Here is a 25259-nt window from a genome sequence, read left to right as displayed (position 1 = left end):
AATTAAGAAAGAAGAATCAATTGTTTTCTCTTTTAATCTTTTTTCGTCTTAATCTACAAGGGTCCAACTAAGAAACAAAAAAGCCAACGTCTGTCCACTTAATTCGTTTCATCGACAAGGCGTACACACATCAAATAGAAAAAACATCGGCACATGCCTCTGGCTTAAAGGAATCGATTTGGGCATTGATAACGGTTGTTTATTATCCGAGACATCACATCTTCTTCTTTTGTCCAACGCTCCAGCAACCGGGACAATTATGTAGCACTTCATGGACAAAGATATCGCACTCTGCGCAAAACTCTTGTCCACATTTAGAACATGAAAATTTGCTCGCTGTGTCTGTCTTGTCTGAAAACTCTGCTAAACATGAGAAGCAATGGGTTTCACGCCCACTATTAGGCTTGATCTCATCAAAATTATCCACTGGAAACAAGTGGTGATAGGATCTGGCCAAATGGGGTGAGGATACCAGTGTCAGTCCACAAATGTCGCAGTCGCTGGGTAATTCGCACACCTTGGATTTGCATCGAGGGCAAATGTATCCGCCCACAGTGAGTTTGGAATGGCTACATTTCACAGCGTAAGTACCAACTTGCACTAGCAAGCATCATTCGCTTTCCTCCTTACCATACGCAAAAGCTGGGATGATCTTCTATTAATCGTCGAGGAAAGCCCATGGTGACTAAATTGGATGTGTTCTTGTTGGGCAGCACTGCTGGCGGTGGCACGACTTCAAACAGCAAATCCTTGTAATGGGCTTCGTTCAATACTACGCCATAGGTTCCCTTGGTTGACTCGCACAGTAGCCGGCAAATCTGCACTTCTGCCGCAAGACCCACAATGTTGACTCTTACCATCTCCTTCTTTAGTAAATCAATTGTCTCATGGATATCTGATGGATCACATGTCGTCAATGAGCCAAACACCAGCAAGACTTCCTTGGATCCATGGCTTGGTACACCCAACATGCTTGCTCGAGCAAGTTGTAATGAGTTTTGTAATGAGGGCTCTCCACTCGTCTCGGTGTTCTTTTTCGATTTCAATGCCTTGATATGATCTGTTGGATTGCCACTAAGCTCTGTCAATTTCTCTGCAATGCCGTCTCGAGTAACAATGATGCCAAGCTGGGATATAGGGTTTTGATCAAAGTATTCAATCACAAATTGCTGTGCATATGTCAATGTCAATTCTACACGACTAGGTCTCAAGTCCTTTTCGTTCATTGCTTCTGATAAATCGATTACTAAAAACAAGTGTCGAATGATACCTCGCTGTATAATGGCTGTATCTTTCAATAATCTGTTTTGATTGGCATATCTGCTTAGTCTCTGTATAGCTGACATCCAGGTAGATGGCGCCTACCTTCGTCGCTTTCGTTGCTGTTGTAATTGCGATACTACGCTACTTAGTCGACCTTCAGAATCTTCTTGCAAGATATCCCAAGATCTCTTATATTCTTCTTCCCAAGCGTATCCTCCATTTCCAGCATCGTCATCTTGATTTGCATCATAGGTATCATCAATATCAATGTAATCTTCATCTGCTGGCTTTCTTGATGCCATGTTGTCTATAAATTTGTTGAGGACACGTTGTGTACAGAAGAGGCATATGCCGCAGAAACAAGCATGGAGTTATAAAGGCGTTCATGTCTTCATGACTGTTGAAATGTAGGACTCTTTTTCGGGTTTCCTTGAGGTTGAATCATTTTATTCAGCATTCAGAGGTTGTAGAGGTTTGCCACATACCTGGCGAGCTTGGTAAAAACAAAACATGGAGCAGTTATATAATCGCTTTTGCAAGAAATGTGCTCAAAAATCTATTTTACACTGTAAACTTGGCATGTTTAATGGCCTACAACTTGGCCATTTCGCAGTTTCAGAAGCTTAGATCAACACGAAACCATCATTTATGATCTGTAGATGCAATTTATCAAACTATCTCAATTTTTTTCTTGGATGATGGATTTTCAGCCATCAGAGCATGAGGGGTAGTAAAGGATTTTATTCGATTTGAGGTGTTTCTGATTTTTGACCCTAAAAATGGCATTTTTTTTTTTAGACAATGAATAGATGGAAATGCGTCAAAAATGATCAGCTTTCATGCCGAAATACTTATTTTGAGATTGACTATCAAGAATCGCGACTTTCATTGCTTTTTCGAAATGGCAGTAATTTAAAGATATCTCTTTCAATAGCTGTTAAAAGCATATGAAACTAGTACCATTCGATAGAGCCTTCAAATTCACATAGATTCACTTAATAGTATTGGGTACTTTTTCAGATACTGATGGCGTAAATTAGTAAAATATGTAAAATTGGATTCCAAAAATCACATTTCCGTCTAATCTGGAGCAGACTGACTGGGATGTGCTATTTTCATTTCCAACTGAGCTTGGTTTATCTGAAAAATCAAAAAATCTTGACAATGCTTACCCTCTTGGCAATTCACACATTTTTGACGTTTGGAGATCAACAGTGCAATTACTAGCATAGAGAACCAGATCTAATATATACACTGTAAAACATCCAAGAAAAGTATACAAGCCAATCATATCCCTTCAAAATTTTGTAGAATTGTGTGCCGTACAAAGTGAATAAAACCACCAGCAAAGCCAGCAATGGGGAAAGGGTTTGGGGGAAGAACATAACGCATCTAATTCAACACCTGATAGCATAAATTTATAGGGGGGTTTACCGTAGCGAAGCAAAGGTGCAAAGCCATGGTAATAAGGCGTCTAACCCAATACTTGGTAACATTGATTTATAGGAGGGCTTGATCGCAGCGAAGCAGAGGTGCAAACCTATGACAGCTAAGCATCCAATCCAGCATTTGATAGCATTGATTTATACGAGGGCTTGATTTTTGCCAAGCGAATATGCAAAACCATAGTATCTAAGCAGCAAATTCGATTTCTCATTTCCTTTATTAATAAGCTTACTAGCAACAGAGCGCATCAAAATTTGCATAAATTAGCTTTACCAAAATCAATATGCCTTCTATTCAAATAAGGAATTGCACAGGCTGCAGAATTACTCTTCCAGAAGATTACAGCTACCAAAGATGTGATTCATGCCGTGTAAATAAAAGCTATACAGCAAAAACATAACCAAATTTGACAGTTTTCAAGCCTTCATATCTTGACATGTAGACCTTTCTGAGCCACCGGAATGACGCCAAACAATTGCACTTGAGTAGTAGCAACTTTCTGACACCTTTGCTCAATTTTTTGGGGCCAAAAAAAATCATGGCCAAAAATTGACCAAAAAACATGAGGTACCCCTCATGCTTTTTAACGAAAATCAAACGATCGCGTTTTTTACCTTGGAAATGAAGACTTTTACTATGGCATATATTGAATCAAAATGTTTCTCTCGATCCAAAGCAACCCCTAAAACCACTTTTATGAGGTGTTCATATGCAAAATATGGCTATTTTCGCTAAAAACCTCATTTCAAATTGTATTATATTGCTCAATAATTTCAGTCAAAACATTTATAACAATTAGCACCATTGGAAGCGCCTTGAAAAGTGCTTCAAGAATGTATTAGGAAGCGTAGGGTGATCATTACAATTTATATAGTCGGATATCCCAAAATAGATTAAAGAAGTCGAAAATGAACAATATCTGCCCAATCCTGAACAGAAAAGACAAACTGAGTTTCAATTTATTCTAGCGGGCGGCCCAAATGCCTTTCTGATAATGACAAAGATGATTGCGATGCTGATTAAAAGAAAATTATGGAATTGAAAGGGCAATTGCTTAGCGCAAATAATTTTTTGGGGGAGCTTTCCCTCATGGAGATGTATTTTGCAATGACAATATCTCAAAAAAGTCGCTGTAGATCTTACACAAGTCCTGTATTTACTTACGGCCAGCTTTATGTCGCCCTCTTATTAAGAGTGTCAGCAGCAGTGAATGATATGACAATTCTATTATCAGAAAATGGCGATTGTGATGTACAAATGCTGCATAAAACTTGAATTTTCTTTCACATTGTCCCAATAATAGGCTTTGTTTGATATCGGTATAAGCAAAAAGGATGCCGAGGGAGATACCTCCTCTCCTCTTCCTGGCTCTGATATAACCTTTCTTTTGCAAACTAATAATTGGCTGTTTAAAATCTACTTGATATACCAAAATGTTATAATGTCTGATTTAAAATGTCTTTGACGAGAGCCCACGGGGCGATGCCGACATTGAGCGTAGCGAGATAAACCGGCTAATGTTTTATATATACATAATTGCAAATATACGACACTTGTGTAGCCAAGGAACGTTAGGATCAACGCCTTGTCCTGAGTTTCGTTTTCGTCGTGATTTGTTGACCGCCTCCAGCTCTTTTGACACATACCATTTCACCATGATACCAAGAAATATCATCAAAACATTCAACAACAAGCTCACTTTTGCTCATGTTTCACCTCCATCTGAAGCTCCATCAAAAACTGTCTGCTTTATACCTGGATTCAGGTCAGATTTCACTACATCCAAGAAAGCCGACTACATTTACGAGTTTGCCATTCAACACAAACTCGGTTTTCTAAGTTGGAATTATTCACAACAGGGATCTGTTGTCGATTGGTATAAGGACGGTCTTGAGATAGTTCAAAAGCACCATGTTGACTACATTGTTGGAGCCAGCATGGGGTTGTGGATAGCATTGCTTATCTCCCGAGATATTCCAATCAAAGGTATACTGGGTATTGGCGGAGGAGTGGACTTTACAGAGAGGTGGTTGCAACAGCAGGTTCCAGTTGAACATCGGTCTGATCCTGAATATGTGTGGAGAAAGCCAAGTGAATATGATAGCCGTGGCCACTATGACATTCGCATTGATTTCCTTTTAAACTCAAGACCAGCTTTGCTTTTGAACAATCCTCAAGCACGATTCAAGTGTCCCTCTATTCAATTGATCCACGGCGTAAATGACCAGGATGTGCCAATTGATACAGCTCGTCAATTGTACAAATACTTATCAACAAATGGCGTTGAAAAGGTTTCATACCTGGAAGTGGAAGACGGAGATCATAGACTTTCTAAATCACAAGACCTCGCTCATGCTGGTCAAAAATTACAAGAGATGGTTTTATTTTAGCGTCTCTTTTTTTTTTTTGTTATTAAACAATTTCTCTTGATATCATTTGAATAAAAACCAGCTTTTTACCAATATGGGATTCACTTACCGTGCCTATTTAGACGAGGAGGCTAAGCGTTGCAAGATCTACGCTTGTTCAAAATGCAATAGTCATTTGTCTACATTTGACTACTTGATTTCTAAGGTATGTTCATGTTGATTTCTAAGCACTCGCATCTTGACTCAATGAACATATACACATTAGGATTTTCATGGAGTTCATGGGAAAGCCTATCTGTTTGAAAATGTGTAATTAGCATCCCTATAATGACTTGATGTTTGTATCATACTGACATGACATGCTAGTGTCAATATCGTAGTTTCTCATGAATCAGAAGTGAGGTAAATCCAAGCAACACACATCTGATCAGTTAAATGCCCACGTTATGAACTAATTGATATGCAGAGAAATGACTACAGGCAAGCATCTCATTCGATATATTAGTTGCTCTGGATGTGATGAGGAATTGGGTTGGAAATATGCAAGTAGCTTGTAATGAAAGAGTACTGTGCTGCGAATACTGACATGCTGTAAACATAGATTAAGGCTTATGAGCGAGACCAAAAGTACAAGGAGGGAAAGTTCATACTCGAAAAGTGTGGCCTTGAGCAAATTGTGTCAGTGGCCAGAGATCGTATTCTCAAATAAGCTACATTAGCTACATATACCTTATTGTTCATTCTTATCATTCATCACATATCAAATCGTCTCTTGAATAAAAATCGTCGGAATTGACACATTCTATTCTATTTCCTTTTTTCTCTTTTTGTTGTCCAGGTATTTTTTTTTACACGCTTCCTACAAACAAAGATGTGGCAAGAAGCAAAGGCAAATGACAAGAGGGTATGAAGGGCCATTCTGTGGATACGTACATGAACTGATAGCTGCTAGATTCGGGAACTGATGGTGGATCACAGAAAGAGGGCAGAGAGACGTCGAGCCTACTATGAGTCCAGGGTAATAGTCATCGATCATTGGGACAGGATCCCTTTGCTAATAACCATGCAAACAGCTTGGCGATCCTCAGCAGTTGATCCGTGTTATTGGGTCCTCCACAAAGTTATATCCTGATGCTGAGCAATTTTATTACCATGAAAATCCAGAGAATCTGTAAGTGAAGGAATGGTGGCAGGGCTTATGTGTATTGACTTACTTCAATTATACAGCATGCCATGGCAGGCAAATCCAGATATCAAGATTGATCGGTGAGTATTTCACAATGGATGTGAGTGGCGAATTTGCTGATTTACATGTGGGTAGCTTTGATGGCCGTTCGTTGCTTGATTTCGTGCCTGATGTCAATGTGGGAGCAAACCTTCAAAATATATCGAGAGAGGACAGAGAATTGGCAGATGAGCTGAATTTTGAGAGATACCATGATCTGATAGAAGCAGAGCGATTGAACGGTACACATTGATCATTATGGAGTCGACATGAGAGCCTGACACACTGTTATCTAGTTACGGAATCAGACCGCTTAGCAGAAGTAGATGAGGAATGGACAAAGCTACTCGATCGACATCAAGCAAAACTCGCTCTCCTCAAGAACGATAAGAAATCAGCAAATACCAACAAAGGCAAAACATTTGGATTCGACTATGGAACAGCCAAAGTGGCAGCAGATGAGGATATGGACGGAGAGGATGATTATGACGACGATAAAGAATCACAGCTGCTCAAGGAAGCAGACATTTTGCAATATGTTGACGATTTGACAGACAAGGATAAGGATATTCTAAACGACATGTCTGGGAAGTATGGCATTCGCAGCTATGCACGATTGTTAAGAGTTGCAAAGAAAGATCGAGATGAAGAACTGAGATCGCTCAAGAGAAAGCAAAGAGAAGGGAAACCAAAGGACGGAAGCAGAAGCTCTAGACGAAACGAACGACGTAGAAGAAGGCACCATAGAAGAGATGATCAGACGGACGATAGTCGCTACAGACGTCGATATAGTCCTACTTATGAGCCCTACAAAAATGATTCAGGCGAATCCTCCTCTTCTGAGGATGACGATGAGCCAGACAACAGCAATTCAGATTTTGTTATTGAATTTGGATCAAGCACACCAGACGAAGGGGGTAAAAAGGATCAACCTGAGGAAGAAAGCTACACACAAAGGTTACTGAGAATTGCCTACTACATTCATAGCAGAATAACTGATTCATTATGACAAATAGATTAGACGCCCCAACTGCTCCTGTTGAAAAAAAACTTACGCCTATGGAGAAACTCAAGCTGAAAATGCGAGCCGGATTAGAAAAATCAAGTAATATCAGGAGAGTCTGCTTTGACTACAGCCATGTTATATCTTGCGTAAGCGGTATACTAAGAATTGAACATAGTTGCATCAAATGAAAAGGACAGAAGACAAAAGGAACGGGAAAAGGAGGCAGAACATTTGCAAGAGCTAGCTAAAAGCCAGGGATTACCTGCCAATGCTTACTTACGGCCTGACCCACCTATGAGAGATAGCAGCGCATCAAATCAGGATACATCTAGCAGATATCGATCTCCTTCGTCTGAGGGTTCCGTTTCTCCAAAGCGCAATCCACAAAAATCTAACCGCTCTCCTTCTCCCAAGCATCCTCAGTCAATAAGACAACGCTCTCCTTCTTCTCTTAGTATTAAATCTTCATCAAGAGACCGCAAACGCTATAGATCTCCTTCTCCAAGAGATGAGACGAGATCTAGAAGAAGATCACTGTCAAGAGATAGATATAGATCACACAATCATTCAAGTAGAGATCGTCGCCGTCATCGACATTCCCGCTCACATTCTCACTCCAGATCTCCAAAGAGAGGAAGGCGCTATCGTTCTCCGTCAGTGAGTGAAGATCGCAGAGGCAGCCGAAAGCATAGATACTCAAAAAGTCCAAGTCCCAGTAGACAACGAGAAAGAGGTAGTAGACGTTGAATTGCATTAAATAGAGGTCTTTTGTCGTATTGCTAGGTCGTGAGACACTGCTAATAATGTAAGAAATAAAACGCTGATTTTGGACACCAATGCTACACGATAATCAACATGAGCAGAAGCTTTGTTAACAAAGAACATCATACATTGTTCATTTTATATTAAGATGTAGGGTAATAAATTATGCAGTTATGCTACTCCTCTGTCAGATAACCATCCTCTTCTTCTTCTTCTTCCGTGTTGTACTGACTGGCTACAGCAGATGATCTCCCATCGTCTTGCGCTGAATTTTCAACGGTAGCTGTTGCTGCGAGCTCATCAATGGAGAATGCTTCATGTAGCTTGTCCCACATGTTTTTTCCAAACATTTTCCAAGCTGCCATAGCACAAATGACTTCAATCATCGTGAACAGTGCGATAAAGACGAATGCTGTGGATACTCTTCTATGGTACATGTAGTATCTAAGCAGGCACAATCGTATCAATATACTATCTCGGTGAAATCCTGTCCAATTTTGTATACCTTAATCCACGGAAATCAGCTATCACACTGATATGAGCATCATAGACTTGTAACTTTGATGTGGATAGTGTAACTTGAGCTTGTGTTATTGGTGTTGCCTAAAAGTCTCTAGTTTAATTATGGCCCTTCTTTCATATGCTTATCACCTTTCTTGTCTTTTGTATCTCACTGTCTCTGTCTCTGTCTCTGTCTCTCTCTCACCCCAACCATGACATACTCTCTTTTCTATATAGTTTTCCAGTAAAACAACATGAATATGTTGGCTTTCCTCGGTCCATCCAATCAACAATGGCAATGCTTTAGCTATGACATGAAGGATTCGTTGAGCGTGAGATTGATATCTCAAAATGGCCTGTGTATTGCATATTTAGTAAACACTATATCTGGAGTTTTATCTCTTTGTCTTACCGGTCTACTTGATTCTGCTAATACAGTGCCATTCTTTGTTTGAAGTTCCACATGCACCATAAAGTTACCCAGATCAAAATTGATATCAGATGTTGGCACATGAAGTTGGACAGATACATCGTAAGCTTGTTCGTGTCTTAATGGCTATGTATAACTAGTCAAGCCATGTCCTGCTGTAATTGGTTCAACTCTTACCATGACGGGGTTGGGGCCTTTAAAGTGAACTTGTCCCTGAGGTCGCTCAATGTCAAGGTATTGAAAGTATATTGGTTCAACATGCGCTGTTTTTGGTATATATCGTTGATAGAATGTCAAGTAGGCTGTAAAACTAGTAAGGAGAATCCAGGCGACTACAATGATGATCACCAAGCTTTTGACAATGGCTCTCTGTGTCTGTGGCGCAAAAACTATCTTGACAATAGGTGAAAGCAGTGTTTTTATGAACCTGCCAACCATCAGCACTGCAGGATGCCATTCAATGGGTGGCAAAGGCTCCTCTTCCTCCTCCCCTTCTTCTGCAGTCGCTCCATCCATTTTCTCTGGTATGACCAATTCGTCCAGCTCATCGGCGTCATCTTCATCCTCTGGATCGTATTGTGATGATGAAGGTACAACGTGAAAATCTGGCTACATCATCATGAAATTGTAAGCAAGTGTGCTATACGATCCTGAGAAATCTTCTTACATTCAAGCCGTGCTCTGAATAGTCATCCGTATCTGAATAAGCCCTTGACATGATTTTGGTATGAAAATAAATAGGATGAAAAAGAGTAAAAATCAATTTTCATGTGAAATAGAGGTGTGTTATTAAATTGGGGGCAAGATGGTTGTACCAAAGTTTATATCAGAATTGCGATTTGAGTGGGGATTCATCTTGCACTGCAGAATACAGAGCGGCGCTCCCAATACAAGATGTACTCACTCTACAATCAATCGTTTGCCAACCTGTAGAAGCTTGATCTCGGTGATGTAATGGAAAGCTATATCCATGCCAACTATAAGTACCAACTGAATAGTATCGTGATTTTGTAAAATAGCTCAGCTGAATAGTATACCCAGTCAAGTAAATTCATGCTATTACCAGGTTTAAAACCTTAAATTACCTACGGTTTGGAAAACGGTTTATATTTGACATGTTTCATTCAACTGTTGTGGCTCGTGCAAGGCTTTATGTTAGATTATAACCTTAAATATCCCTGAAGAGATCCTTGCTCGAATAATCATCCGAGGGCGCAGACAGATTAGTACATATAAGGGTTTAGATGCACAGTTTTGATTTATCAAACGTTCAAATATAACAGAAATAGCCAGCCGATTGCTGGCTGAAGCACCGTCTAGTCCAGTGTGTGGTAAAGAAGCTTGATCAGGCATACATAGGATACTTTGTTACATCCGTATCAAGGTGATCAAAAACACATCCAGTAGAATAGTGAGCGAATTACGCAGTAATGACAGATGCCAAGAGCAAGTCTATCATTTATGATGAACCAACAATCCATATGCTTAGTTGAATCTAGATTCGTGGGATAATTCCATTTCACTTGACAGAAAAGCGCGGCTACATAATGTCAATTCTTAAGGAATAGCACAATGCTCAAAATTGATGTGAACAATGACAATATCTCTTTCATTAAATTGAATTATATACTATGTTTATTGAAAATATGTACTAAAGTTGTAAAAGTCATTTAAGAGTAGTAAGCAAAGCTGCTTGCTTAAGCAGTAGCGGTGTTGGTGCTGGTAGCGGTGTTGGTGTTGGTAGCGGCGTTGGTGTTGGTAGCGGCGTTGGTGCTGGTAGCAGCGTTGGAGCTGGTAGCGGCGTTGGAGCTGGTAGTGGTGTTGGAGCTGGTAGTGGCGTTGGTGCTGGTACCATTGAGCAACTTGTTAATGACATGCATGACACCATTGTTGAAGAAGATGTTGGGCTCAACAACACGAGCAGTGTTGTTCAAAATAATAGAAGAGCCATTGACATGAATAGGCAAGGTGCCATTGTTCAATGTAGTCAGGTTGAATTTACCGTCGGTGGAATTAGCATTTTCAGTAAAATTGGTAGAGTAGTAGACACCCTCGACTAAATGGTTCATGATAACGTTCTTGATAGTAGCATTATCCATATTTTTAAAGTTGACACGCTTCAAAGCATTGTCATCAGGAGCAAAGAATGTAAAGTTCTTCATACCATCGAGAGTAGATGCAATTTCGGGATGAGTCGTCAAGAGATCAGCAATATCATTAACATCGTCGGCTTCTTCAATAACAATGCTAGGGCTCAAGGGAGGAATCAAAACTAAATAGAACATGTGGTTCAGTCAGACATGATAACTGAAAATTATTGACGCAACACACTTACCAGAGTTAATAACATTAACATAGCCATTGGAGGCCTTAAGATCATGATAACGAACAGCGGCATCATCAACACCATTGCCAACATCATATTGAAGATACTGACCATGGGTTTTCAGCCAGGTTTGATTGTTGAATTGTTTCCAAGTAGCATTGTTCTCGATGAGAACAGGCAAACCAGTACCGAGAAGATCAACCTTGGTGTTGTTCAAGATGGAATGGGCAACATTGACATAGTTGCTCATGTTGGCAACCTGAACCTTGTCATCGAGAACATGGTAGTTTACGACATCAGCAAGAGTGAGGTTTCCGATAGACAAGTTGGCAGGAGGGTAGGCAGTTGCATTAAGATTATTAGATTGGGCATAAGCCTTCCAGAGCATAAGCAGCCTATTAATGGCACGGTTATTGGGGACAAAGCAAGTGTAGTTGCCCGGTTGACTCAAGAGATTGATGGTAGGTTGGTAAGCAGGATCAGATTGGAGAAAATTGACAAACTTTGATACACCCAGAGTGTTGTTGGGAGCTGTCAAAAGTTCGACAATAGTGGCAGAGCTGTTACCAGAAGGTTGTTGCCTCTTTTGAGCAACAACAGCAGACGCACCGAAAACGACGAGAGTTATAAGCTTACTGAGTTGCATGATTAATCCGAATAGAAAAAAATGTAATTAAAAAATCAATTGAAAGATGTTGGAAGGGATCTTGGGCCCTCTTTTATAGCATTTTGAGGTTACAGAGAAATGCTTAAATCACAAAAAGAGAAACAAGAGTCTCTAAGAGTAGCGATGAGGTAATTCCAAACGTTTCACTCGATCGAAATTTCTGCATGGGATTTCATTAATCTTGTTAACACAACTCATCATGTTTCTCTTTTTTTTTTTCTAAACGTCGCCAAGAATTGTCAATGTATCATTACCCTGGTTCTTTCAGAATCATATATGTACTAAAAATCCTATTTCTATTGGAAAAGCTTTTTTTTTTTTTTTTTTTTCATCATACAAAAGCATTAATGACGAACATTTTTTTTTTTTTTTCACTGAACACCTCTTTGGTTAACATGAACATAAACACAAGTTATAGATTCTTTAGATTTTTTTAAAAGAACAACAAAACAACGATCGAGTTGTTCAAAGCTCATCATCGAAAAGAAGTATTAAATTTTGATAGAGAAAAAAACCTTAAATGGCGCATACACCAATATGGATAAAGTATTCGTCATAACCTTAAATAAGCATGCAAACCTTTTATGGCGATAAAGATAAAAATGCAAACCTTTTAAGTTGTTAAAGATAGACCTACAACTTTACCTTCTCTTCTAAATTATGACGAATCACACATACAATACGGTGTAGCACTATAACATGGTAAATTTAACGCTGAATGCTGCAATCATGCAACAGGCTACAGTTTCAATGTATTCCGGAGCTCTATGTTTCATTGATGAGCCGGAAACTTTATAACTCGAGTCGGACTAAATCACGTGATGTTATTTTCGAGGTAGCTACCAATTGACAGAGTTGAATTGAATCTCAGACGATAGCGTTCGTTGTCCTTGTTTGCGCAAGCAAATCTGTTGCGACGAGTCTGTGCTTTCGAATCACCTCTAAGGTGCTAAATTTGGGTTGCTTGAGTAACTCCAAATCTTAAATGATGATTTACGTTATCCCTGGCTGAATGGTGTGGCCTCCTCGGACGCTACTACCGTTGTTGAAAAGTCATGTACACATATAAAATATCTGAAATACTCTCTTTTTTTTTTTTTTTGTAATTAAATCAAAATCTAAGCATATTCAGTAACATGATAAAATTATTCTTCTTTTTACAGAATCTCAGGTATGGCTTATGACAATTTCAGGAATGATTAAAATGTAAAATCAAATAAAAAGTACCGGAAGAATGTTTCAAAATGATTAGATTGATGCTTTGATGGCCTGCTTTCTATGCAATTGCCAAATCATGCAATCATGTACACTTCTAATTTTCTTAGTAGAGATCTATTTCCTTGGCTCCTAGCGTATTCTGATGTGCTGGAAAAGCTTTACTTTGTCATTTACTTTATCATCAAATAGTCATGCATGAACATTTTAGGATTACAGTAACTTCATTATATGATGGAATTACATAAAGATAATATAACTTTTAAGTTACTAATAGCCATGTGGAATTTTCTTTTGAGCTAAAATTTAATCCGTAAATCTGGGCGAAATGAAGTGATCGCGGCTGTAGTTTGTTTGAAACAAAAATTCGCCGTGCTCCTGATAGAGAAAAAAAATACTGCAAGCTATGATGTGTGATACTGTTAATGAGCTTATGTGGCATATTATTACGGATCTTAGGAAGAGTTTATCAGGAATTGTCCTTGAAGAGTTTCAATAGTGTGTTCTGTCTTCTGGAAATGCCATGCATTCTTTGAATAGAAAACGATGGCACAAAATGAGTGTATCAATAGCACTGGAAAGACTTTAATGCGGTTAATGCGTCCGAAAACATTACAAAAAATTAAAAAAAAAGATATGATGTTTATTATCACTTTCTACAAACAACACGATGAATTGCATCATGATGCGTCTTTCTAATGAATACTACTATACTACTACGACTAAAATCTGAATACCTCCACTCTGTAGACTGGTATACCTTGCTCTCCGCCAAATTTGCCCTTATTCTTCTTACGGAACTTGGTCAGTTCGTCCACAGGAGCATCTTGCTCTCTTGTTTGTCTCTCCATACGCTTGGCAGTGGCATGCTTGTTCTTGCGATCATAGGCTCCCAAGATATTTCTCAATTGCTCTAAATCATCAATCACTTCAATCTCACCAGCAACAAGTTCCCGTAATGTGTGAGCGATTTCTTGTAATTTAGGCTCCAAAATAAGTGTAGGGAAGTGGATATCTAATATACTGTTGGCAAAATCCACAATCTATAAGAGATATATGTTAGTTCCCATGACTTTCTTTGAATATGTGTATGTGTGTCGTCTCTTACATTACTACGTTTGCTCAAGTTTGAAGACTTGTCCTTTAACCAATTGACGATTGTCTCGAGAATGATGGGTAATTCAGGAGCGTTAATGCGTTTAAGCGATTGTTGTAGAAAGATATCATTTCTGGGCGCATCCACAACCATCTTCATGTATGTGCTGAATCGCGTCTTCCATCCATCTTCGTTGTTGTATAAAGCAATCAAAGCCTTGATCAGTGTCACCAAATCATTCTCTGGAATATCGTGTACTTTCTCCAATACGATAGGAATAAGAGACCATTCTTTTCTCTCCAAGAAAGAACTAATGATGCCCTTTTCAGAGTAATTGCTACGAAGCAATGACCTTGACATCAAGAATAGTATAACATCCACAGGCCAGAATTTGCCATGGCCTTGTTGAAAGCATTTGGTAATGACATTGGATGTAAAGAACTGTGATAATTCCATGTCGGCCTTTCTTGTGTTGCTGAATCTGGTCTGCATGATTAGACGGTATTCTTCTGTCTTGGCTGCGATAGGATCCAAAGAAGCTTCACTCATATGAGCGTCACCACCAGCAGGCTTGGTACTCACATTAACATGCTCGAAAAAGACCTTGCTGAATTCCTCTCCTGAGATATCATCAGCCATCAACTTGGATAAGGTGTTGGTTTCTTGCTTTTGATATTTCTCCAATCTGGACACCCATTTGTCATAGACTGCATCAGAATCCTCGTCAGGATGGAAAGCGCAATCTCGACTGACAGTTTCAGTACCACTACGAGAATAGCCAATGTTCTCCTCAGAGCTGATTTCATTGTTGATGCCCATAAATTCGACCGTTTGCTTCATTTTACCCATGGCGGCCATTAAGGAGACAGGCTCGCTATAGTAGGGACATAACATGACGACAGAATTGGTGTCTACCATCTTTTTGGATGACTTGGTGTTCTTTTTGGTTGATTTGGTGACAATAGAGGAAACAGTAACTGCCAAATGAGAGTTGGGCAAGACAGCAATGTTGTAGACGCAGCTGTTCTTGTTGAACGTGTTCTTTTCAGTCATTTTGATAAACTGCTCGGCTTGAAGAGTGCCGTATTTGACATCCCAGACACTGACTACATGCTCGACATCTCCCTTCTGGGTTGTGCGTGGTGCAATCATGGCCACGTAGCTGTCAGATAAAGGTGTGACAGACGCAATATTACCCAAAGTATCGTCTTGGAATCTGTAGCCATTCAATTGGATGGATAAATGTTCGTTCAAGGAGCCAGAGATCTTCTTTGAGGAGCTATGCTTCAATTGCATGCGCCACACAGTCCAGTTTCCAGCAGCACCCAAGATGGTAAAACGACCATCAGTAGGATCCAAAGTGAATGCTACAGGCTTTTCAGGCAACTTGACATTGATACTGGTGAGCACATCGATGCTTCTTCTCTCGACATTGACATAGTTGAGTTTGATGGTGTAAGCATCGGATCCAGCGACATGACTGACAGTGACAACGATGGTGGACATGGAGGGCACCATGGAAGATGGGATGCAACAGGGACGAGCGTGTGCGTTGGAGGTCACGAACACAGTCGACCAAATCACGTTGCCATTCTTTTGTGCCTTTTGCTTGGCTGTTAAACGATCCAAATCTTTGGTGGCTAACTCAATGGATCCACTTTCGCTGACAATGATGACATGAGAGTGCAATGATGGCGAAACATGAATAGCGCTGATGTGCTCGTCAAACTACATGAGGCCAAAGGTGGTTAGCATGGAGCAAATCGTCATGAGTGCTTGATCTTACAGATTTGACAGTTTTGTCAATCTCCTCGTTATCGCCAGTCTTTGTATTCTTCCACAGCCAAATTGTCTTGCGCTCTTCTGTCTTGGCTACATCAGGGCCTGAGGCAACGATAGCGTAGGTGTAATCAACAGCATTGGAATCTCTGCCACCGTCAATGTGAGTTGCAGGTCCAACAAAAGCGATGCCTGGTGGTGTAATCCAGGATTTGGTGCATTTTTGATCGGTCGTCTAGCATGCTAAGGTTAGTTTTCCAGCCGAATTCAAGCAATACTCTCGCTGTTTACATTGTAAATCTTGAAGCCTTCGCCTTGAACAGTGATGGCCACCAAATCAGCATCATCAAGACGCTCAGATGAGTTGTTGTTCAGTGTGCTCTCCAAGGAATTGAGTCCAACGACAAAGTGCTTTCCATCACCTTCGCCTACAGTGTTGTGGAAACGAGCTAAAGGAAACGGTTCTTCCAAGACAAATCCGGGCATGATGTTAAGCTGTCTATGTGTGAAAGAAGAAAAAAAAGTGGTTTAAAGAAAGAAATCAACATGTAGTGGCTTATAGTGACCGTTTTGACAGGTGCATTTGACATTGACAATGCATTTGAAGCAGGTTTTGGAACGTCTACATCATAGGTAGAGTGGAAGAAAGAGCCTTGTTGCAAGCAATAGCATGCAAATTGTAAAACAACATAGACAAAAAACTAAACGAAAGCGACACGACTGGAGTTGTTTATTCAGGGACGGATAATGACCTTCAACTGAAGACTAACAGGCAATGCAACGTCTGTCACAGTAACGAATTCTCCATCTTCAATGAATTCGCTAATAAATTTCGAGAGATTGGGACGAGTTGCTTCTTCTAACGCCTTTGGTGCTTGCATGTAGATAGTCTTGGATGCTGTTCGAAGGCTGGGCTTTTTCAATTGTCTAATCAACATGATCAGCATACCGATGTGAGGCTGAACTACAGCGTATACTTACATGTCAGGCTTCTCGGTGAGCCATTCAATCAACTCTTCTACAGTCATTTCAGGATTTAATTTGGCAACGGATGATTCTGAACCACACACAGTACAGTCTGGCTTCTTTTGATGTTCAAATGTGTAGGTATAAACGCCATCATTACCAGTGTACATCATGTAATTGTTCAGATAGGGAGCCGCTCCAGTAGCTAGCTTGAATGCCTCGTTACAGCATGAAGCTACCATAAACTGTCAGATATCTATATCCACCTTGTATCTATTTTCTTCCCTTACCTGCAATAACAGCATTTGTGGAGGCAATGGCAGGAATAATGTTCTTTACAACGCCCTGGGTCAAAGAGTAGGTAACGCCAGTAATATTGAACTTCTTGGCTCTTTCAGAAGCTTGTTGATACAGCCAAGTAATGTGCTCTGGATTGTCAGTGTCGTATTTTTTGTCGCCCCACACCTTTGGCCATTCCAATACAGAGGCCCATTCAATGCAGTGCTCTGGTAAACGAGGTGTGTTGGCGATTGTGCAGATGGGGAATGTGGTGGGTTTGTTAAACATGTCCAAGGAGCATTCGTAGCAAGAGCTCATGGTAGGCAGAATTACACGAGCCTGTCCCTTGAAGCCTTCAGTGCCACCATCAATCAGCGGCTTCCAGCTCTGCATGTCATCTTCGTCCACCATGTCCACTAATTTGGCGTTGATCCATCTCCTTGCCTCTACTGAATCCAATCCACAAATGACCAGCTGGAACTGTCTGTAGTAATCGTCGTCCTTGTCTTGAATCTTTCCATAGTAGCTAGCGTACTGTCAGTGCTCCGTAATGTGCAATAATTGCCAGTGTACTTACGGCACTACTTCGACACCAGGCACTCGGCTCATGACAAAGTTGGCTGCCACAATGGCTTTTGATTTCCCAATATCTTTCTTTCTATACAGCATGTTGGCGAGGAGGTATTTTGAGGGCAATCAACAGTTCTATCTTTACCTGAATAAGAATTGTCTGTTCAAATTACTTAAATCAATGGTATCCATATCAATGACATGAAGTTGCTTGAAGCCTGTCAATGCAAGGTTCTTGAGGATTTCACAGCCTAAACCGCCAGCACCAATAACCAAAATTTTGCATTCTGCAAGCGCTTTTACAATCTATGGAATGTAAATGTGATGAGATTTCGCTCTTTTGTCATGCAATCAACGCTTACTTTGGGCGAGTCAAGGACACCAATAATACCCTTTTCGAGTTCCTCTGCTGCGGCTGCTGCTGCTTCATCTTGTGTATCATCTCCATTTTCATCCTTGCGTTCTTCTACATCGTCTATCATGTCGACATCAGATTTGTCCGTAGTAGAGGTAGGTGTTGCCATGTCTGAGAAAGGCGTGAGTAATATAGCACGCGCGTAGTCGATGACTAATAATCACCTTCGTTGCTTGAGTGTGAAGAAGTGCGCTGTCTTTTAGAGTCGGGTACTGTCATGGAATGTTCTTGTCTTTTTATACAATGTGTCTCCATAAAGGATGTCAACAGGCGTTATTGTACGAGGGGAGAAAGGAGAGGAAGAGAGATACTGAGGTTTCAACAAGTCAATTCAATTCTCAGAAAAAAGGGGGAACAGCATCATTTTGGATCAACGTCAGTGATACAGTGCTTCTGGTGCCCATTGGCGCATTTGGATGTATGTGCATGAACAAGCTGATTCACAGAGGATACGGCCAGCAGATTGTTGAATGCGTCTTTATTGATGTAGATGCATTTAGTAGCGGCTTGTAACCAGAAAACCCTCTGCAAATAATCAAAACGGCCCTTTTGCCATTGATATCCTGTGTGATGTACTCAAATCATACAGTCATTTTTCTAATGCCCAGAGAAACTGTATAAAATACCGCTGATAAATTCTCGCTGTAGTCTATCAGCGATAACCAAAACACGATAATGATAACAAAGAGTAAGAAAAGCAACAATGACAAGAACAAGAACCAGAAAAAATCAACAGAGGTCACGAACTGTATCACAGATCAATGATTCCTCAAGGTCACTAAGCAAATGATCCTACAACAATAAAGTTATAGTCGCTCAAATATTGAAGTGGTAAGCCAAATCGACTGGCCTTATTATATATGAAGCTACACAAGCAAAGTATCAACGTAGCCAAGCTAAGCTAAAATGCTTCTATATAATTGAATTCGCACACTTCCTTTGATTTGCATCACAAAACATCTATTGTGAGACACAGTCAGCCAATAAAAATCGATTGACGCTCCGCTCAGCTTCTCCTCCAGATTGGACAAATTCTGAACAAAATCGACTCAATTGACTTTCTTTGTGAGATTCGACTATGTACAATCTGATCATCATCCCATGCTTCTTTAAGCTTTCTTGGAATGCATTTCAAGGCGCATCTAATGGTACCAAGTAAGACATATGTTTTGAATAAACTTGTTGAGTAATTTACAAAAATATGAAAAGAGGTTTCTGGCCAAAATGTCGAAATTTTGCATATGAAAGTCTCCCAAGCAAAGCTGTAGGGGTTACCTTGGATCGAGAGAAACATTTTGAATCAATATATACCATAGTAGAAGTCTTCGTTACCAAGGTCAAAAACGCGATCGTTTGATTTTCAATGAAAACCATGAGGGATACCTCATGTTTTGGTCGATTTTTGGCCATGTTTGTTTTGGTCCCAAAAAGTTGAGCAACGGTGTCAGAAAGTTAGTGCTAGTCGAGGGCCATGGTTTGGTGCTATTCTAACACTTTAAAACTTCAGGAGTTTCCATCAGAAAACTACTTTATACAGCTTATTATCGAGCTAAAAATTGCAAGCAAGACAAATTCGATACAGATTTCTAGCTGCTACATTCTGAAGTCCTTATATTGTTAGCTGTGTTAGTGGCTTCCATTTTCGTTTGAATCTAGATGGCTATGTATGATTTTTAAATTTATCCAGGCAAAAATAGAAGGTTTATTACGACATGACTTCAGTTTCTTGAAATTTGGCAATACAAAGGTGATGTCCATTCATTTAGGTGGTGTACATAATTCACCTCATCTATGGTACCTGAATACAAGCATGTGAACGAAGCCAATGTGTCTATTTTGAAGCATGCACAGGTGCAATTGACAATTACACCATACAGAGCCAAGCACCGGAGTTGCTTCAGGCACCTTTTGGCCAATGTATTGTAAATCAGCTTTTATTTCTTGTCCTTGGTTGCACTAAAATTAATAAGGGGGGGGGGAAGAGAGAGAAAACCTTTTGATTTCTCAACTCCAGGATTCGCTTCTTTTTCTTTTCTTTCTTTCTCTCTTTTTTTTCTCTTCCCTTTTTTTTCTTGAAAACATAGAGAAAAGAGACTACATTTCCAAAAGTGTCTTCATACAATCATAGCAACAGCAGTAATCCGAATCAAAACCCTTTCGAGGACTCATCCGAGCCAGGATTGGGCTCGTCTCGATTTGATTACGACGCACAATATCAACAACCACAACCACAACCACAACCACACCAACAAAGGAACCTCTTAGACTTGCAACAGAACCAACATCAAACGTTTTCGAATACGACATCTTCCTCTACCTTACAGCAGCAATCCGAGTTGACTACACCCGCTTACATACATCAAGGATCGCATCAGCAAATAAAACGAGGTGATTCATCGTTTGCTCTCGACGAAGGTATTTATCATTTAAGAACAGGGAGATTGGGGGAAAGGCAGAGTACAAAAGAAAGAAAACGACGGTTCTCACATAGGGAGGGGGAAGGATGTGATTTTGGTGTCTATTAAATAATAGATCAAATAATTAAAAAGGGGAATCAATTTGTCCATGGAGTTCTAATTTATATTGCCATGATTGCCAGGTTCATTCTATGATGATTCAGTTATACTCCAAGACGACGATGATAATTTGCAGTTACTGACAAACAAAAGCCCTATTGCCGGTCGCAGTAGACAACAGCAACAGCAGCAAGCATCAGCCCCATCACACACGGACACGATAACTCTGCACCGAGCCACATCACAGCCTCAAGTGACCCGAAAAAGAAAGAGTTTCAATATCAAAGATACCATCAATGGATTATTAGGGAAGACAAATGCTGCTTCCGGTACCGCTGGAGAAGGTGGTGAGCGCATCATCCATCTCAACAATCCAGAACTAAACGATCAGCAAAAGTTTCTCCATAACCGTGTGTTTACTGCAAAATATACAGCATTCACCTTTTTGCCTAAATTTCTGTATGAGGAGTTTTCCAAATATGCTAACCTTTTCTTTTTGTTTATTTCTGGAATTCAGGTACGCCAAATCATCGTCCATGCCAAGATAACATTCAGTAGACTAAACCTTACACTTCTCATAGCAAATCCCCGGTATTTCACCTACTAGCAGATATACCACACTTGTGCCTTTGGTCATTGTATTATTCATTACTGCTGTAAAGGAAGTGATTGAGGATTGGGTAACTATCATTCCATCCAACTCTATCAACAAGCGCCACTCATCTTGCAAATTGTTAGGGCGTGCATCGATCTGACGCAGAACTCAATGCCAGAAAATGTAAGGTTCTGGAAGGTACACAGTTTGTTGAGAAGGCTTGGCGTGATATCAAGGTCGGAGATGTCCTTCGTGTAGAAAGTGGAGAGAACTTTCCCGCAGATTTGATTTTGATTAGCAGTTCAGAACCTGAAGGCCTTTGTTATATCGAAACCAGTAACTTGGATGGCGAAGTCAATCTTAAAATCAAGCAAGCATTGTCACAGACATCGTCCATTTTGAATCCTATGGATATGAAGCAATTGCAAGGCACCATTCGCAGTGAACAGCCCAACAACCGTTTGTACAACTATGATGGTGTATTTTCTACTAGTTCCATGAATGAAGTGGGTAAATCCCGAGACTATGCTTTAGACCCCACTCAGCTATTACTGCGTGGTGCTCAACTTCGCAATACACTTTGGATCTACGGCGTTGTTGTGTTTACAGGCCATGAAACCAAGCTCATGTTAAATTCAAGGTAAACTTGTGTGTGTTGTGTGTATTGGACTCGATTCTCACTATCATTTTAGCAAAAAACCCTCCAAGGTATCCAATGTAACACGTATTACCAATAGAAACATCTTGTATCTGTTCGCCATTTTAGTAGTGATGAGTGTTGCTTGTGCTGTAGGTGGTCTCATTTTTACCGTAAGTTGAATCAGTGTGTTACGTTTACAGCAACATCAAAAAGTTGACATGTGGACCCTTGTGTAGATTACCAAAAGTGGATACGTTGAGGGATATTTGATGTTGGGTGCTGGACTCTCTCGCGCTCAAGCTTTTGGATACGATATCCTCACCTTCCTGATTTTGTTCAACAGTTTCATCCCTATCAGTTTGATGGTTACCATGGAGATTGTCAAATTCGTGCTTTCTTTCTTGATTCAGTCTGATTTGGACATGTATTACGACACGACAGACACGGCTGCAGTTGCTCGCAGTAGTAGTTTGATTGAAGAACTGGGACAAGTCAAGTTTGTTTTCTCGGACAAGACGGGTACTTTGACATGCAATGAGATGCAGTTCCGCGAATGCTCAATTGCAGGTATCTCTTATGCGGAGAAGGTGGAATCAGACAAACAAGCAAGAGATGGCGTGGACGATCCTACGCTACAATACAACTTCACTCAGCTCCAAGATCACTTGAAAACACATCCCACTGCAAATGTCATCAACGAGTTCTTGACTTTATTGGCCACTTGTCATACGGTTATCCCCGAAGCACAAGAAGATTCGGATGAAATCACTTATCAAGCCTCGTCTCCCGATGAAGGTGCCTTGGTAAAGGGTGCTAGCGATCTCAAGTTCAAGTTCCACACGCGTAAACCAAATTCAATCACCTGTACTCAAAGAGGCCAAGAATGCGAATACCAAGTGCTTAATGTCTGTGAATTCAATTCCACTCGCAAACGTATGTCTGCCATTATCCGTGGCCCTGATGGCAATATCAAATTGTATTGTAAAGGTGCTGATTCCGTCATTTTGGAGAGATTATCAGAGAATAACCCCTTTGTTGAGAATACACTGATCCATCTCGAGGAATTTGCTTCTGAAGGCCTCCGTACTCTTTGTATTGCTATGCGTGAGATCCCTGAAGATGAATACGCCAGATGGTCTCAAATTTACGACAAGGCAGCTACTACACTGGTGGATCGTGCCGATGAGCTGGACAAGGCTGCTGAGATGATTGAACAAAACTTATTCTTACTGGGTGCTACAGCTATCGAGGACAAGTTACAAGATGGCGTACCTGATACTATTCATACATTGCAAGAAGCTGGTATTAAGGTCTGGGTTTTGACGGGTGATCGACAGGAGACTGCCATCAACATTGGCTATTCATGCAAACTGCTGAATGAAGAGATGAGTTTGATTGTTTGCAACATGGACAGCCATTGGGAAACAAAGAGTTTCTTGGAGTCAAAATTGAAGGATATTCAGGGCGCTATTGAGCGTGGAGAAGACTTGGAGGTAGGCTTCTATATGCCGTACTGTCGTGATGTGTTGTAGCTCATATTCTATATCTAGCCTTTGGCATTTGTCATTGATGGCAAAGCTTTGACATTTGCATTGGAAAAGGACATTGAGAAATTGTTGTTTGATCTGACTGTCTTGTGTAAGGCTGTGATCTGCTGCCGAGTGTCCCCGCTTCAAAAGGCTTTGGTAGTGAAACTTGTAAAGAAATATGACAAATCCATTCTGCTAGCCATTGGCGATGGTGCCAACGATGTGTCCATGATTCAGGCGGCTCACGTGGGTGTAGGTATTAGTGGTGTTGAAGGTCTCCAGGCAGCTCGTAGCGCAGATTTCGCCATCTCTCAATTTAGATTCCTCAAGAAGTTGCTGTTGGTACACGGCTCATGGGCATACCAACGCTTGAGTAAGATGATTTTCTACTACTTTTACAAGAATGTAGCCATGTATTTGACACAATTTTGGGTAAGTGCTAATCAAACCAATGTGAACAAGCAATGCTCATGCCACTGATAGTATGCTTTCTACAATGGGTTTTCGGGATCTACCTTGTACGAGTCTTGGACAATGTCTTGCTTCAATGTCATTTTCACCTTTTTGCCTCCACTGTGTATCGGTATTTTTGACCAATTTGTATCTGCAAGAATGCTGGATAAGTATCCTCAAATGTACATGCTTGGGCAGACAAACGAATTCTTCAATCAAAAGAAGTTTTGGGGCTGGTTTGGCAATGCGGTATTCCATTCTCTGGTAAGTAAATCGCTTGGAAAATGACAGTAGAATCTCTGCTCAACTCTTTGCAAACAGATCTTATTCTTTCTCGGTGTGGGCATGCTGAGCACAGACGGCGTGTTTGGAAATGGCCTCGTCGGGGGTCAATGGTGGGCAGGTACAGCAGTATTTACTGCCGTATTGGGCTGTATCTTGTGGAAGGGTGCCTTGATTACAGAGTAAGTTATGCACGCACGCATACGATTGTAGATATGCATACTGAACAACTACCCGTCAATACAGTATTTGGACCAAATATACCGTCATTGCTATTCCTGGATCGATGCTGGTTTGGTTTATTTATTTGCCAGTTGTCGCGTTTATTGGACCCGCTATCTCAGTAGATGTGTTCCCAGAATATTATGGCATTGTCCCAATGCTCTGGGGAAATGTCAATTTCTGGCTGTTTGTCCTGCTGGTGCCTTTTGTCTGCAATTTGCGTGATTTCTTTTGGAAATAGTAAGTACTTGATTCTGTCGATACTGCCAATTTTACTCATCCATGTTTATAGTGCAAAGAGAATGTATCGTCCTCTTCCTTACCATTTTGTCCAGGAAATTCAAAAGTACAATTTGCCTGATTACAGACCCCGTATGGATCGTTTCAGGCAAGCAGTGAATAAGGTCCGTCGTATACAGCGTCTCAAGAGAAATCGTGGCTATGCTTTCTCCCAAAACGATAGTGATCAAACCAAAATTATCCGTGTTTATGATACCACTCAACAAAAACCTCAAGGTTAAGCTTTCTTTTGCTCTAATATCTATTCCTCCCATTATGTTATATATAAATACAATACCTTAAAATCAACTTGCTGTCGTTATGTCCGTATTGACCGATACACCGCGAATTTGAATAAAAGTGATTCAATTGTTTGTTAAATTTGAAACATGTCAAATTTAAAGTATATAAAGGCAAGGAACAGAACT

General features: G+C 40.4%; 9 protein-coding genes across 9 annotated transcripts; 4 read left to right on the top strand and 5 right to left on the bottom strand.

Annotated features, from left to right (window-relative positions):
- Positions 1-214: 214 nt before the first annotated feature.
- On the bottom strand, positions 215-1565 carry ATC70_000710 (uncharacterized protein; the record flags this gene model as incomplete). Its single annotated transcript, XM_064820121.1, has 3 exons — positions 215-569; positions 631-1302; positions 1366-1565. 3 exons carry the CDS (start codon positions 1563-1565, stop codon positions 215-217), a joined length of 1227 nt encoding a protein of 408 aa, XP_064684041.1.
- A 2799-nt stretch (positions 1566-4364) lies between these two features.
- On the top strand, positions 4365-5099 carry HGT20_4 (Bifunctional purine biosynthesis protein PurH; the record flags this gene model as incomplete). The annotated part of the gene is made up of 1 exon (XM_064820120.1): positions 4365-5099. The coding sequence occupies one exon, from the start codon at positions 4365-4367 to the stop codon at positions 5097-5099; it is 735 nt and encodes a 244-aa protein (XP_064684040.1).
- Positions 5100-5172: 73 nt separating this feature from the next.
- Positions 5173-5787, top strand: STR2 (Cystathionine gamma-synthase; the record flags this gene model as incomplete). Its single annotated transcript, XM_064820119.1, has 5 exons — positions 5173-5283; positions 5344-5387; positions 5445-5480; positions 5545-5620; positions 5680-5787. The coding sequence occupies 5 exons, from the start codon at positions 5173-5175 to the stop codon at positions 5785-5787; spliced, it is 375 nt and encodes a 124-aa protein (XP_064684039.1).
- A 162-nt stretch (positions 5788-5949) lies between these two features.
- On the top strand, positions 5950-8056 carry RRP40 (exosome non-catalytic core subunit rrp40; the record flags this gene model as incomplete). The annotated part of the gene is made up of 8 exons (XM_064820118.1): positions 5950-5982; positions 6031-6096; positions 6152-6249; positions 6306-6344; positions 6400-6545; positions 6600-7260; positions 7320-7408; positions 7485-8056. 8 exons carry the CDS (start codon positions 5950-5952, stop codon positions 8054-8056), a joined length of 1704 nt encoding a protein of 567 aa, XP_064684038.1.
- A 191-nt stretch (positions 8057-8247) lies between these two features.
- On the bottom strand, positions 8248-9720 carry ATC70_000706 (uncharacterized protein; the record flags this gene model as incomplete). Its single annotated transcript, XM_064820117.1, has 6 exons — positions 8248-8515; positions 8577-8674; positions 8794-8928; positions 8985-9128; positions 9180-9611; positions 9670-9720. 6 exons carry the CDS (start codon positions 9718-9720, stop codon positions 8248-8250), a joined length of 1128 nt encoding a protein of 375 aa, XP_064684037.1.
- A 979-nt stretch (positions 9721-10699) lies between these two features.
- Positions 10700-11974, bottom strand: ADK1_1 (adenylate kinase; the record flags this gene model as incomplete). Its single annotated transcript, XM_064820116.1, has 2 exons — positions 10700-11274; positions 11338-11974. 2 exons carry the CDS (start codon positions 11972-11974, stop codon positions 10700-10702), a joined length of 1212 nt encoding a protein of 403 aa, XP_064684036.1.
- Positions 11975-13932: 1958 nt separating this feature from the next.
- On the bottom strand, positions 13933-16571 carry rhp26 (DNA repair protein rhp26; the record flags this gene model as incomplete). Its single annotated transcript, XM_064820115.1, has 4 exons — positions 13933-14253; positions 14319-16034; positions 16093-16320; positions 16377-16571. 4 exons carry the CDS (start codon positions 16569-16571, stop codon positions 13933-13935), a joined length of 2460 nt encoding a protein of 819 aa, XP_064684035.1.
- Positions 16572-16819: 248 nt separating this feature from the next.
- On the bottom strand, positions 16820-18534 carry ATC70_000703 (uncharacterized protein; the record flags this gene model as incomplete). The annotated part of the gene is made up of 7 exons (XM_064820114.1): positions 16820-17012; positions 17067-17286; positions 17342-17856; positions 17908-17988; positions 18046-18206; positions 18263-18426; positions 18480-18534. 7 exons carry the CDS (start codon positions 18532-18534, stop codon positions 16820-16822), a joined length of 1389 nt encoding a protein of 462 aa, XP_064684034.1.
- A 1572-nt stretch (positions 18535-20106) lies between these two features.
- Positions 20107-25073, top strand: ATC70_000702 (uncharacterized protein; the record flags this gene model as incomplete). The annotated part of the gene is made up of 12 exons (XM_064820113.1): positions 20107-20237; positions 20444-20730; positions 20915-21348; positions 21413-21511; positions 21570-22066; positions 22119-22236; positions 22303-23559; positions 23617-24027; positions 24079-24312; positions 24370-24512; positions 24577-24792; positions 24845-25073. 12 exons carry the CDS (start codon positions 20107-20109, stop codon positions 25071-25073), a joined length of 4056 nt encoding a protein of 1351 aa, XP_064684033.1.
- Between the last annotated feature and the right edge of the window lie 186 nt (positions 25074-25259).

The sequence above is a fragment of the Mucor velutinosus genome (genome assembly GCF_035048745.1).
Source record: "Mucor velutinosus strain NIH1002 chromosome Unknown tig00000041, whole genome shotgun sequence".
NCBI lineage: Eukaryota > Fungi > Mucoromycota > Mucoromycetes > Mucorales > Mucoraceae > Mucor > Mucor velutinosus.
This window is presented reverse-complemented; position numbering and strand designations above follow the sequence as displayed.